Source organism: Pituophis catenifer, unplaced genomic scaffold, assembly GCF_029215685.1.
Source record: "Pituophis catenifer annectens isolate HBS135680 unplaced genomic scaffold, rPitCat1.0.hap2 SCAF_1, whole genome shotgun sequence".
Classification (NCBI taxonomy): domain Eukaryota; kingdom Metazoa; phylum Chordata; class Lepidosauria; order Squamata; family Colubridae; genus Pituophis; species Pituophis catenifer.
Genome location: NW_027256881.1, coordinates 238,433,892 through 238,448,461, shown reverse-complemented (window position 1 = coordinate 238,448,461; position 14,570 = coordinate 238,433,892). Strand labels below are relative to the sequence as shown.

The 14,570-nt window shown below is 43.0% G+C and overlaps 1 protein-coding gene across 1 annotated transcript in view; it reads left to right on the top strand.

The window, feature by feature from the left end:
* VWCE (von Willebrand factor C and EGF domains) overlaps nucleotides 1-14,570 on the top strand; it is a 34,664-nt gene that overhangs the window by 18,777 nt on the left and 1,317 nt on the right. Inside the window, exons 13-19 of the mRNA XM_070957318.1 lie at nucleotides 4,416-4,533; nucleotides 6,671-6,756; nucleotides 7,377-7,473; nucleotides 8,100-8,182; nucleotides 8,805-8,895; nucleotides 9,863-9,945; nucleotides 13,903-14,008. Of these exons, the coding sequence (XP_070813419.1) occupies nucleotides 4,416-4,533; nucleotides 6,671-6,756; nucleotides 7,377-7,473; nucleotides 8,100-8,182; nucleotides 8,805-8,895; nucleotides 9,863-9,945; nucleotides 13,903-14,008 (664 nt within the window). The remainder of the gene's footprint in view (nucleotides 1-4,415; nucleotides 4,534-6,670; nucleotides 6,757-7,376; nucleotides 7,474-8,099; nucleotides 8,183-8,804; nucleotides 8,896-9,862; nucleotides 9,946-13,902; nucleotides 14,009-14,570) is intronic.

Genomic DNA, 14,570 nt, shown 5'->3' with positions numbered 1-14,570 from the left:
TGCAGCTCGCGCAGGAGAGGTGTCACGTGGGAGCGCCTCGTCGCCCCCATGATCCCCCGCGCGGCCGCGTTCTGGACCAGCTGGAGCCTCCGGGTGCACCCCAGGGGGAGCCCCATGTAGAGAGCGTTGCAGTAGTCCAGGCGGGAGGTGACGAGGGCCTGAGTGACTGTGCGTAGGGAGTCCCGATCTAGAAAGGGACGCAACTGGCGTATCAGGCGAACCTGATAAAAAGCCCCCCTGGCCACGGCCGTCAAATGATCTTCCAAGGACAGCCGTGCGTCCAGGAGGACGCCCAAGTTGCGAGCCCTCTCCGTGGGGGCGAGTGATTCACCCCCAATAGTCAGCGATGGCGTCAGCTGGCTATATCGGGACGCCGGAAGCCACAGCCACTCGGTCTTGGAGGGGTTGAGTTGGAGCCTGTTTCTCCCCATCCAGGCCCGCACGGCCTCCAGGCACTGGGACAACACTTCAAGGGCATCATTGGGGTGGCCTGGGGTGGAGATATACAGCTGGGTGTCATCAGCGTATTGATGGAACTCCACCCCGAAGCCACGGATGATCTCACCCAGCGGCTTTACATAAATGTTGAACAGAAGGGGCGAGAGTACCGACCCTTGTGGCACCCCACAAGCAAGGTGCCTCGGGGTCGACCGCTGCCCCCCTGTCAACACAGATTGCGACCGGTCGGAGAGGTAGGAGGAGAACCACCGCAAAACGGTGCCTCCCACCCCCAACCCCGCCAACCGGTGCAACATGATACCATGGTCGATGGTATCAAAAGCCGCTGAGAGGTCTAACAGGACCAGGATAGAGGAATGACCCCTATCCCGGGCCCTCCAGAGATCATCCACCAATGCGACCAATGCCGTTTCCGTGCTGTGCCCAGGCCGGAAGCCGGACTGGAGCGGGTCTAGATAGACAGCTTCATCCAGGTACCGGGGAAGCTGTTGCGCCACCACACTCTCAACAACCTTCGCAACGAAGCGAAGGTTGGAGACTGGACGATAGTTAGCCAAAACAGCCGGATCCAGAGAGGGCTTCTTGAGGAGGGGCCTCACCACCGCTTCTTTCAAAGCGGCCGGCAGGACCCCCTCACCCAAAGAAGCGTTAACAATCATCTGGAGCCAGCCTCGCGTCACCTCCCGGGAGGCCAGTACCAACCAGGAGGGACACGGGTCCAATAAACATGTGGTCGCGTTCAGCCGTCCCAGGATCCTGTCCATGTCCTCGGGAGTCACAGGATCGAACTCCCCCCAGATAACACTCTCAAGACCTGCCTCAGTCATCCCGTCCGGACATACCCAGTCAGAGGCCAGCCCTTCTCGAATCTGAGCGATTTTGTCATACAGATATTGCACAAAATCCTCAGCTCGACCCTGCAAGGGGTCATCCCGCACTTCCAGATGGAGGAGGGAGCGGGTCACCCTAAACAGGGCGGCTGGGCGATTATCTGATGACGCGATAAGAGCGGCAAAATAGCTAGTTTTCGCCGCTTTTATCGCCACTAGGTAGGTCTTAATATGAGACCTCACCCGTGTTCGGTCAGATTCGGAGCGGCTGGTCCTCCAGCTACTCTCCAGGCGTCTTTTCCGGCGCTTCATCTCTCTAAGCTCCTCGGAGAACCAAGGAGCTAGGTGAGTTCGGTGCCGGGTCAGAGGCCGCAAAGGCACGACTCGGTCCAAGGCCCCGGCAGCCGCACTGTCCCAGGCGGCCACCAGGTCTTCCGCCGAGTCATGAGCCAGAATCTCAGGAAATGGCCCAAGCTCCATCTGGAACCTGTCAGGGTCCATCAGGCGCCTGGGGCGGAACCACCTTGTCGGTCCCGCCTCCCTGCGGCAGGGTGCAGCGGTTAGAAAGTCCAGTCGAAGGAGCGAGTGGTCAGACCATGACAAGGGTTCGATGACTATATCCCCTATATCAAGGCCACTCAACCACTGACCAGAGACAAAAACTAAGTCCAGAGTGTGTCCCCCTGTGTGAGTGGGGTCATGAATTAACTGAGTAAGGTCCATGGCCGTCATGGAAGCCATGAACTCTCGAGCCACCTCAGACGTTTCACCGATGGATGGCAGGTTAAAGTCCCCCATGATGGCAAGTCTGGGGGTAGCCACCGCCACCTCGGCTATAACGTTAAGGAGCTCGGGCAGGGCCGTTGCCACGTGGCAGGGAGCCAGGTACGTGACCAACAAGCCCATCTGTACTCCATGACCCCACTTCACAAAGAGGGACTCACATCCGGCTATCTGTGGAACAGTGGTCTCCCTTGGATCTAGACCTTCCTTTATAATAACCGCCACCCCCCCCGCCCCTGCCCTGAGCCCTCGGTTGATGAAATGCACGGAAGCCTGGTGGGCATATATCCACGAGGGGGACTCCCCCCTCATGGCCCAACCAGGTCTCCGTAATGCCCGCCAGGTCCGCCTCCCCCTCCTGAATAAGATCGTGAATGAGGGGGGCTTTATTAACAACGGACCTGGCATTGCACAGCATCAGCCGGAGGCTCTGGCCCTGAGAATCTGGACAGCCTGGGGAACAAGAAAAGCATTGGGGGCCGGAGTGCGCAATCGCTCTAAGATAGCGAGTGCGCATTCCCCGCACATGATATGGTCCCCAGCTTCCGCCATATCTGCCCCTCCCACTCACTATGCTGATGGAACAGCCCTCTTCAAATCGAACTCCAACCCCCTCCCCGACCTCCGGTTCTGCGTCCCTAGTGTCGCAGCCCTTCGCTAAGGCTGGTCTTGAACCCAGTGGATTTCCCCCAGAACCCACCCTAATCCCCCCCGAACCCCTTAAAATTTTTGTTAAAAACCCACTAAAAAACCCACTTAAAAAACCCCTCAAACTCTTCTTAGCCGCATGCCATCTCTCGGGGCTCCAACGCCCGTCATCAAGATAGGCCCTCGATAACGAAGAGGGCCAAGCCTGCGAGAGGGGGGAGTCTCGCAGGGCACGAAGGTCATTCCCCGAATACATCAACGTCAAGGGAGGTGATAATTCATGGCCAATAGCCAGGGGCCAATTTGATGTTAACACAGTCAGAAGGAGTGGAATGCCAGATTTCAATAGAGTTCCATTGGAGCATGTGAGACCTCAGTGCCCTCTCACGGCAATGGCGGGAGTAAAATGCTGTTTCGATCCGGCAGGGGTGACCCAGCCCCCCTCTCACGGCGGCTGGTCAACCACGATCGTCCAGAAGGCCGGAATTGAGACAGTAGTTATAGACCCACTCCACCACGACTTGAATCCCCAGATGTAAACCTCCATTCAATGGAGGGAAAGAATGGGATCAGGTCAGTCCACAAAGTCCAAGCAGGCTCAAATAGCGGAGATCATAACCGTCATTACCTCCGGGGAGGTCAAGATGGCACCTAGACCTGGAGATGAATTGTTCAGCAGGCATACCCAGCATGACATCACCACATACAGGGGGGGGGGGAGAGCGAAAAGGAGAGCAGAGGCAACAAACTCCATAGGGGGAAAACCCCTCAGTTTTCTTTCTGGTTGTCCTTAAACCCTTGTAATTTTTCTTATCTGTTCAAGGAGAAACATTTTTTCTGCTTCACTGCAGAAACTTGAAACTGTTACATGAGTTTTATTAGTATTCCAGAACTATATGTCAAATGTGAAATTGGCTAAATGAGGCCTCCGAAGGGAAAGCCTATTAATAGCCCTCGAATGCTCTGTGGCAAAGAAGGGGCCAGGTAGAAAATGTTGAAGCATGTTTTAAAAAAGCATGCCACATATTTCTTTTGTCATAACACTGAAAGCAGTGACAAATTAAAAATACAAGAACAAACAAATAAATACAGTCAAACTCAGTTTAAAAATATATAACATGTAAAATCACATAAGACAACTCCTAGAGCATATTTCTGGAGATTCTTTCATCCTTTTTCTAAATATGGAGCTATTCAGACTAAGAATACTGTCATGTGGGAATGCGTTCTATAAACAATATCTGCTGTACATAACTGAAGTAGTCCTGAATGGTATTAAGAATGATGGTACACAAATAAGACAAATAATAAATAGATGGCACCCTGTTTCATCCAGCTACTGCCAACAGTAGATTGCTTACTTAGCAATGATTATGCAATTCTTAGTTGTATATTCTAGTTCAGGGGTGTCAAACTCATGGCCCATGGGCCAGATGCATCACATGCTGGCCACGCCCATGCCCGGTTTAACAAAGGGGAAAAAGTCGTGATACGTCATGTGATGATGCGAGTTTGACACCCTGTTCTAGTTGGAAGCCAAATTGAAACAGATCCAGAAAATTTATAGAGAAACTGCATAGCTTGAGAGATTCCCCTTATTTAAAAATATCTGTTAAAAAGAAATTGTGGACACCTGTCTTGATGACTTCCTCTCTGTGTCCTTTTCATTAATAATGGTACCTGGTCCTTCTTCAGCAAGGTGAAGTGGAGTGCTCTTTCCTTCCATGCCCCACCCCGGGATGTCCCCGTGAGGACTGGCTGTTGGCTCCAGGACAGTGCTGCTTCACCTGCCGAAAGACTGCACTCATGACAGGTGAGACCCCTGCAGCCACCATGCAAGAACATCTACATCATGGAATAATGGAAAATCATTTATATCTTTTGGGGAATTATATATTAATGTGTATTAATGTAATAATATTAATGTAGTAATAATGTATTCAAAATTTATGTTGCTAAGTGCAAAATTTGTTAAGTGAGTTTTATGACTTTTCTTGCCACATTTGTTAAGTGAATCATTACAGTTGGTAAATTAGTAACATGGTTGTTAAGTGAATCTGGCTTCTCCATTGACTTTGCTTGTCAGAAGGTCTCAAAAGGGAATCATGTGACCCCGGGACACTGCAACCGTCATAAATATGAGTCAATCGTCAAGCATCTGAATGTAAATTATCATGTCATAAGTCACTTTTTTCAGTGTTGTTGTAACTTTGAATGGTCACTAAGCGAAGTCTACCTGTATTTAATTAATATACATTAAGATGGTAATGTAATGTAATGTTAAATGATATACCAAAGCTTTGGAATTTGATTCTTTATTGTGATTGCATCGAGCATTGAGGGAGCCAAACAAAATAATTATGCAGTATCAAGAAATTATTTTCTACTAATCAAAGGAGGCAGCACAGCAGTGTGTTTTTCTTATGGGAGAGATTTTGTTATATCTTACAATAATATTTATTTTATTTATTTATTCAATTTATATCCCGCCCTTCTCCTAGTGGACTCAGGGCGGTGCGCAGCCAGAACTAAAACACATATCAATACAAAATTTAAAATTATTAAAAGAATTAAATAACTATGGCCCAAAAAATTTAAAACATTGAAAACTAAAACCCATTTAACAATTTAAAAGCTAAAAAAGACTTAAAAAAAAGGGGGGGGGTTTCACGCCAGCCCTGCTTGATGGAAAAGAAAAGTTTTTAGGGCAATATCTTCTATTGTTTACACTAGTGGTCCCCAACCCCCGGTCCGCGGACCGGTGCCGGGCCGTGGAGTACCTGGCACCGGGCCGCGCAGCGGCCGGGGGACATGAACGCTGCAGTGCAAAGGCTCCTGGGCCGTGCGCAATGGGCCGTGCGCAAAAGCTCCTGGGCCGTGCCCCCACCCCTGCGCGCGCTCAGCGGGCCGCGGCGATAAAAAGGTTGGGGACCACTGGTTTACACTATAGTAGTGAATTCATTGCTGAACTACCCTGTTTTCCCCAAAATAAGACATCCCCTAATAATAAGCCCAATCAGGCTTTTGAGCGCATGGCAATAAGGCCAAGTGCTTATTTCAGGGTTCAAAAAAAAAAATATAAGGCAGGGTCTTATTTTTTGGGAAACACGATAGTAACTATTAATAAATATAACATATAAGATACATATTTTTCCTTCTTAGTTTCATTTAGTTTACATTTTTAATTTTTAAAGTTTTTTGTAAGATATATTAAATTTAAAAAAGTAGTCCATAAACCGGAAGGCAGACTGACCTGACAGTTTTTCTCTAGATGAAAGGGGATTAAAACACAGGATAATTTTCAAACAACTGATACAGGTTTTCTTTATCTGGTTAGTTTTCACAATGCAAACTTTATCCCTACTCCATATGGTCCAAAATCGCTTCAACAAGAGCATCCTTCTCTTTCTCCTTCCTTAAGGACACAGTAGCATCATCAACATCCACACCCATGCATTCAATACCTACACAAAATGATAAGGTGCGCACAGCAAACAAGCATCAATGCATATGCAAATATAAAGTCAAAATAAAATTAGTAGAACATATAATCTTGGCTTCTGATCTCCCTAAGGAAAGCATTCTTTGGAATCAGTCATTCAGAAGTGGCCCTGCCACTGTCCTTACCTCAGGAAGAGTCCTTTATAGCTCTGGCTCAGTCAGAGCCAGTATAAAAGAGGGCAAGTAGAAAAAGATTGGATCATAATCCCTAGAAGCCTCTCTAGGAGTACTAGCAAAAAATTTACAGTGCATTACTTTCTTCATGGTTAGGACCCAGAGAATACATCAAACCAAATATCAAACTAGCTATCCATGCAGGTCTTGATTCTCTTTTACAACCATGGACATTTTGATGTAAATTGCTGATAATATTTCTCCTAGCAAGCATGCTGGTAAGAGAGAGCTTTTTGTCTTTTCTGAGATGTTTCTTTTCATTGTTTCTCTTCAAGGTTGCTTTATCGATGACAATGGAATTGAATTTCCAGTGGGACAACTCTGGTCGCCGGGTGATCCCTGTGAGTTATGCATCTGCCAGGTGAATGATAACCTGCTCTATTTCACTTAGTTTTAACTTTCCAGTCTTCTATTGCATGATATTTTACTATTATTATTATTATTATCATCAGATTTTTATCCTGTTTTTGCTATAGTAGCTCCTTAACATTCCTCAGTGAAGATTCAGATGGATTCCTTAAGGAATGTTGCTCAAACTCCAGTTGTGTTTGCCTGTGCATTCTAGGACACATTGGGCAGAGTCAGATAATTATATTAAATGCAGTCTTCCAGTATCTGGGTTGGGCAAAAAAGTATGCTGGTGTATATTGTGTTGCCTTCTTTGACAATCCATAGTCTGCTTCAATAATGAGGCTGCCATTTTACTGTTTTAATGCTGGACAAGTTAAGGAAAGTGAAAGGAAACCACTGAGGCTCTAGTCTAGGATGTGAATGCTAAGATTGTATTCAACTCTCCCAAGATGATACCATCCAACACTCACCTTATTGGGTGTAAAATAACAGAAGACCTCTAGAACCTTATGAAGACAACTAGTAGAAGACTGATACTTCTGTCGGGATGGAGGCAATGGAGGATCTGTCTGCCCACAACAGACCCGCATTTTGTGCTGTGGGTTTCTGTGAAGTTCTTTTCTGTTACAGGCAGATGGTTCAGTGAGCTGTAAGAGGACAGATTGTTTGGAGATGTGTCCTCATCCAATCCGAATCCCTGGACAGTGCTGTCCAGATTGTTCAGCAGGTAAAATTCTATCTTTTAGGAAAGCTGTTTTCTTCTTAGGGAAACCAAATATTTTCCTTCCTAGATCATCCATATTGTAATGAACATGAATACATGCTGTTTTGAAAACCAATGCATACAATTTTTTTAACATTTTATATCAAAATTGTACAGAAAATACAGACAGCGGACATACCATTTAGTTCTGCTTCTTGCTTCTGCCTTTTGCTTTTAAAGTAGACAGAATATTGTTCTGTTCATCTATAAATGTGAGAAACCTATCTCAAGTGAACATTCCTGTTTTTAAAAAATGTACCCTGGTACTCATTATGAGAAGACAGTATGTATAGGCAAAGGCATCGTAAGCCTAGCAAATAATTTCCAAAACTATTGATTTTTGTGGTAGATTTTTTTTCAAGGAATACTTAAGAGTGGCAGATGCTGTCTATGTTACACTTGAGTACTTTCAGATGAACATTTCCTAAGATTTTCATCAAAAGGCATTGTGCAATTATTTTGTTCACCCACCCCAAACAAGCATCCATCCATATGATGTCTACCTCTCTTATGCTTTCTTGAAACTTCTAAATAGGCCATCTGGTTCAAGCTGACCAAGTAAATATTTTTTTTCTCTTTCACAACAAAAGGTTGTACCTATGCAGGGAAGATCTTCTATAACAATGAAACCTTCCCCTCTGTCTTAGACTCATGTCTAAGTTGCATTTGTTTGGTAAGTTCTCTAATTCTCTTACCCCAAGCTGAAAAAATGTGAAACCCTGGTAATTGTGAGCAAGCAAGAGTTGTGAGCGAGTAGATGTTTATATAAATTTTCTAAACAAACAAACAAACAAACAAACAAACAAACAAACAGTCCATGACGTTCTTTGGGTTAAGAGTCCACTTCCCAAGAGGGAATCAGAATGGTATATCTACTCCACCCTCCCATAACCTTTCAGAGAGATGCAGATGTAAATCATGTCATGCTTCTATGCATGGGGTTTTAAATGACTTCATGTGATAACATTCCAGAATATCTTGAATAATTTGAAAATTGCTCATAATTGCTCACTTTCTTGACTTTTGAAACAAATCTTCTTGATATATTTGTGCAACTATTACTAAGGAGCTATTCGGGTGAGGGGGAGGGAAAGAAATAGAAATAAGGGAGGGGAGCAAAGTTAAAAAAAATTGTTAGGAGATGAAGATTTTAAATTGCAGTATAATAATATTGCTTTGCCATTAATATAGGTTTTTGTGTCTTTGTGTATGTGTGTACATGTGTGTATGCGTATTCTACTGCATGTGTGTGTACATGTACAACCCTATGTATGTCTGTGCATGGACCTTTTTAGCTGGGCTCTGTAGCCTGTTCTCCTGTGGACTGTGTCGTATCCTGTACATACCCTTTCCATCCAGAAGGCGAGTGCTGTCCAATTTGTCATGGTAAGCATCACAGCAATGTGGCTTTTCTAAAAGACTATTCCAAATGAATCTATATACTACTAATTGCACTTTTGCTATTGCTTTTCAAGAGAATTTGTGTTTTGGTTTGCATTTGAAACACAATTATTGACTATAGTTATTTTGCTATTAAGATGAAAATAAAGAAACATGATGAAGAAAATGAATAAACTTATTTTGGCATTGTGGCATCCTGCTTCTCCCCAGAAGCTGCAGAAGAAGCAATAAACAGAGCAGAAGCTGAAGGGAGGGAATTGCTAGTAAAAGGCACTAAAAAACCAGAATAATGCTTTGAAACCAATTTTAGTTGGAATGGTGCGGGAATTGAAATTTTTGGCCAGTCCAGAAGTAAGCAGTGCTACAAATCAAGTTGGGGAAAAATATTATTAAAAAAAAGTGAGCAATCAAAGGACTACAATTCCAATTTTTTTTAAAAAATGAGTTATTCTTTTACAAAACTATCACAAGTTTGTTTCCTGTGTATTGATGAAGAGTTTTGCATAATTTGTGGGTTTCATATTTTAATTTGTTTAAAACAAGTGTGCCTGCCCTTGACATTTATTTATTTATGTATAAACTAAACAGTCGCCTGTCCAGTTGGTTGGAATTTACTTATGGTCTTTATTGCTTAGATGAGACTAAAAAGTAAAATGTTAGATAAATTTGTTAGTAACTGATTTGATTCTTGAATATTCAGCTTGATATCTGATGGGTTGCTTTCTTGCTATACCTTTTTTGCTATAGAAATTCTCACCTATATAATTATTTGTGTAGTAATCAGCAGTTGGGATGTTTTAATAATCTTGAGTAATATTTAGTATTACAGAAAGTAACTTCTGAATTTTTATATGACGCTATATTATAATTTGGTCATGTTGCCCCATAAGCAGGTCTGTGGATAGTATGTTCACTGTCGGGACTGTATATCTTATGCATTCTTTTTCTGTAGACTGCAATTACAGGGGAAGAAAAGTAATCAATGGACACAACTTTGTTCCTGAAGATGAACCCTGTGTTTATTGTACCTGCCAGGTGAGATGTGAAGGTTTTGCAGAAGAGAGACTCCATTCCTTTTTCCCGGCTTTACCTCTCTCTGGTATATAATCCAAATTTTGGTCTACTACCGCATTAAAGTCCCTGAGCAGACAAATATTGGCGTAGTTTACCTCTAATAGCTTCTGATATAATTTCCTGTAAAAGTTTACTTGGCATCCATTTGGGGCATAGATTCCAACCAACAAACATTTCCTTTGGTCCATTGTTACCTCTACCATCTACCTTTTTTCCCGGCATAAATTAATTTAGCTTCTAAGTGTCCTTTTACATATATCACTACTCCCTTCTTTTTCTGATCCGCCAGGGAGGTATACAAATTTTCCAGTCTTTTATTCTCAGTATCGCTTTCTGGTTTCCTTTTACATGAACCTCCTGCAAGCATATCATATCATAATTTGCTTTTGCCAACTGGTTAAACACTCTCTTTCTCTTACATGGATTATTTAAACCATTAATATTAGCTGAAAATAAGGATACCCCCACCTCTCCCTTTACCATCCTCCTTACTACTTACTTATTGCTTGCTCTCTGTTTTCTTTCTAATCTGTCGGGTTTTCCTCGGGGAAAGGGGTTCTTTCCTTCCTCCAGCTCCTTCCCTCTCTATCTTTCTCCCCTTCCCATCTGTTCATTCCTTAAGTTCTTCATCCTCCTGTAGATCTTCTAAGCTTTCATTTTCCGCTTCCCCCTCGGTCTCCAAGTCATTCACCTTAAAATTTAGCTCATAAAAATCTTGTGCATCTCTCAAATTCTCAATATTAATCCTCTTGTCTCGCCAGGTTATCAATAAACCTTCCGGTATCAACCATCTATATAGAATTGCATTTTTCCTTAATTGCATCGTCAAAAATTGGTATCTTCGCCGCTGTTCTTTAACTTTCCTAGGGATTTGCTTTAAGATCATAATTTGTTGTCCTTTATATGATATCACCTGGTCCCTTGCTTTCCTATAAACCTCCTCCCGTACATCCTTCTTACAAAATCGGATATGAATTTCTTGAGGCAAATTATGTCGTTTTGCATATCCCGTAAATACCCTATAGGCCTCATCAATGTCTTTCATTATTAACTCCTTATCTTTTTCCAAGATTTCAGTTAAGATACCTCCAACTACTTCTCTCACACATTCTTCTTTGTCTTGAACCACGTTCTGCATTCTTAGGAAAAAGGAGGAGCATTCCATCTGTAAGAAGATTATTTCTTCTTTCATAGTCCTCGTAGTTGCGGCTTGCTCACGTTCCAAGCCCGCCAAGCGTTCTTCATATCTATTGGTATGGACTTCCACTTTGTGAAGTCTCCCCTCTTGTTTAACCATTGCCTCTCGCACTTCTGTCAATTGTTCATTTAATACTTTAATGTCTCCCCGCATTGCTTCCATTTCACTTCTCAGATTCGTCGTTAAGTCCTCAAAGTTCTTCATCATTACCTCTTGCATCGTCTGCATCATTCCCTGTAGATTCTGTAGCGAGGGGGACTTTCCCAATGTACCGTATTTTCCGGCGTATAAGTCGACTGGGCGTATAAGACAACCCCCGAATTTTCCTGTTAAAATATAGGGTTTGGGCTATACTCGCTGTATAAGACTACCCCTCTTCCAACGCACACCAAATAAAAATTAAAAAACATCAACTGGCTCACCCACAATATAAAAGCAGCTGTGCTAGACCCAAAATGGCCCCTGAAACAAGCAGGAACCTCACACAGCCACAAAAAGCCCAAAAAAACAACTTTCACACTTTACACACACACAACACAACACAACACAACACAACACAACACAACACAACTGGCTCACCCACAATGTAAAAGCAGCTGTGCTAGACCCAAAATGGCCCCTGAAACAAGCAGAAACCTCACACAGCCACAAAAAGCCCAAAAACCCAACTTTCACACTTCACACACACAAAATTCCACATACAGCTTTGTGAAATTTTCTGTGTTTGTGTAATTAGAGTGAAACACTACAAAAACATACTAAATCTCAGAAAGCTGCACAAATATTATTTTATTTTATTTTATTTTTATTTTTATATGAAAGCTAAATTTAAAACTTCCTAAACTTTAAATGGCTAGGTCTAAAAAAGAACAACTAAAAAACCCCCCAATTAACTATTTTTTTTAAAGCTCCCAAAGGGGAAAAAAACTTACCCAATAGAACAGGGGTCTCCAACCTTGGCAACTTTAAGACTTGTAGACTTCAACTCCCAGAATTCCTCAGCCAGCTTTGTTTTGCTGGCTGAGGAATTCTGGGAGTTGAAGTCCACAACTCCCTGCCTGTTTGATTGAAGGCAGGGAGTTGCTTGCTGATGGAATGGATTCAGGCAAGCGAAGCAAGGCAAGTGAAGCAAGGCAAGCAGCTAAGGTAAGCAAGCTGGAGGGGGAAAACTTTTTCCCTTCTCCATGGCTCTGGCGATCCCAACTGAAATGCCTGATTAGCAGATCGTCAGGGCTTGGATCGTCAGAGCCATGTGAAAGGAGAAAAGTTTTTTCCTTCTCCATGGCTCTGGCGATCCCAACTGAGTTGCCTGATTAGCAGATTGTCAGGGCTTGGATCGTCAGAGCCATTTAAGGCTCGTCAGAGCCTTTCGGGCTGGTCTGCCTGGTTACAGGAGAACGACACCCGGCGTATAAGACGACCCCCGACTTTTGAGAAGATTTTCATGTGTTAAAAAGTCGTCCTATATGCCGGAAAATATGGTATTCCTTTACCTTCTTTCCTATTGTTTCTTTTGAAATCTTAAATAGGCCTCAGTTAAAATGTGGTTGATAATCTGTCAGACTCCACTGACAGTATTATATGTCAATTATTTCTTCTTTGAGTTCTCATAAACTCCTGCTTGTGCCACCAGTTACCTTGTCTTCTGTCAGCCTCTTTCTTGATTACCTCTCATTTTTTAGCTGTGTGTGGAGGGGAGTCTCCTCTCATAACTTTTGCTTTTCCATTATGTATCCAATACAATTGCTTTAATTTCTATTGCATAGTCTGCAGGGTAGGTAGCAGAAACTGCAGAGTCTCTAAACAAACATTTATTCATAGTAAACACAGCAAATAATTGAATTACTCTATAGTAGTCCAAAAGAAAAAAAGCAAAAGAAATCTCATCAGTAGCAGTAGAAATCCCACTAAGCAACAATCCTAACTCCATCTGGTCTAAAAACAACAGAGATCCTGTCTTTGAACAATATAATTGTAACTCTTCCCACAATACACAACAGCTTCATTATTAGTGCTTCCAGCGATCAGTTTGGTATTACTTCTCCCAGTATTAAACGTAAAGGTAAAGGTTCTCCTCGCACATATTTGCTAGTCGTTCCCGACTCTACGGGGCAGTGCTCAACTCTGTTTCAAAGCCAAAACAGTGCTCATCTCTGTTTCAAAGCTGTTTCAAAGCTGTCCGAAGACATCTCCATGTCATGTGGCCAGCATGACTAAATGCCGAAGGTGCATGGAATGCTGTTACCTTCCCACCAAAGATGGTCCCTATTTTTCTACTTGCATTTTTTACATGCTTTCCAACTGCTAGGTTGGCGGAAGCTGGGACAAGTAACGGGAGCTCACCCCATTACGCGGCACTAGGGATTCGAACCACTGAACTGCTGACCTTTAGATTGACAAGCTCAGCATGTTAGCCACTGAGCCACCACGTCCCTTCTCCCAGTATTACAATCCATGATATTCTCATCCATTTTCTCCAAAATGATATCTCAAGAGCATAATTTCTTCTCTGTTCAGCCTTTTTGAGGATCCAGCTTTCACAGCCATGTACAACAAAGAGAGCATACTGTATTCAAGCTTCCAACTATGCCATGCAATAATAGAAATACTAGAAAATATAATAGAACATCCCTAGGACAGAAGGCAATGGATTTACTTGCTGCAATCAGTGATTTCTTGCTGGGTTTTATTAACAGCTCTTTTATTTTCTCTCTCTTCAGCTTGGGGAGGTGAGCTGTGAGAGGAAGACTTGTCCAAAGACTTGTACAGAGCCCGTTGGTTTTCTGATTCATTGCTGCCCGGATTGCCAAAATAATGAAGTTCTGGGTAAGTATTTTTTTTTTGTCACATCTGTCTGAGGAATCTATTGCTCTTCATTCCATCCTCTCAGATCTACATCAACAAGGATGCAACAATTTGTGGAGCAGAAAGAAGTGTGTGATATTATACTATCTCTTTTAAGGAAATATAAAAATATTCTATGCATAGAACTGTTTACAGAAGCTGCATTAAGTTTGTCATGCAAAGTGAAATTGTCTGGGATGGTAATGGAGGTCAGAACACAGGAGACATTGTATTTGCATATTTGAGAGTCTGTGGGGAAATCTGATGAATAAATTCTAAAAAACTCTGACTTTCATCTTCTGACAGTCACTGGTATGCAAGCATTTTTCTATTGATTCTGCTGCTCTATCTATACTAGGCCTATTGGGTTCTGTAACAGCTTTGTTCCTTATGCCATCCGTCTTGTAAACTCACAGGATTCTTTGTGTGTTTGTGTGTGTGTATACATCCGAACTAGACTGTGATGTTTCTCTGTGTTATATATATATGTGTGTATATGGATATATGCACAATGATTATCTTTTGAAAGCTAAATGCAACGAAA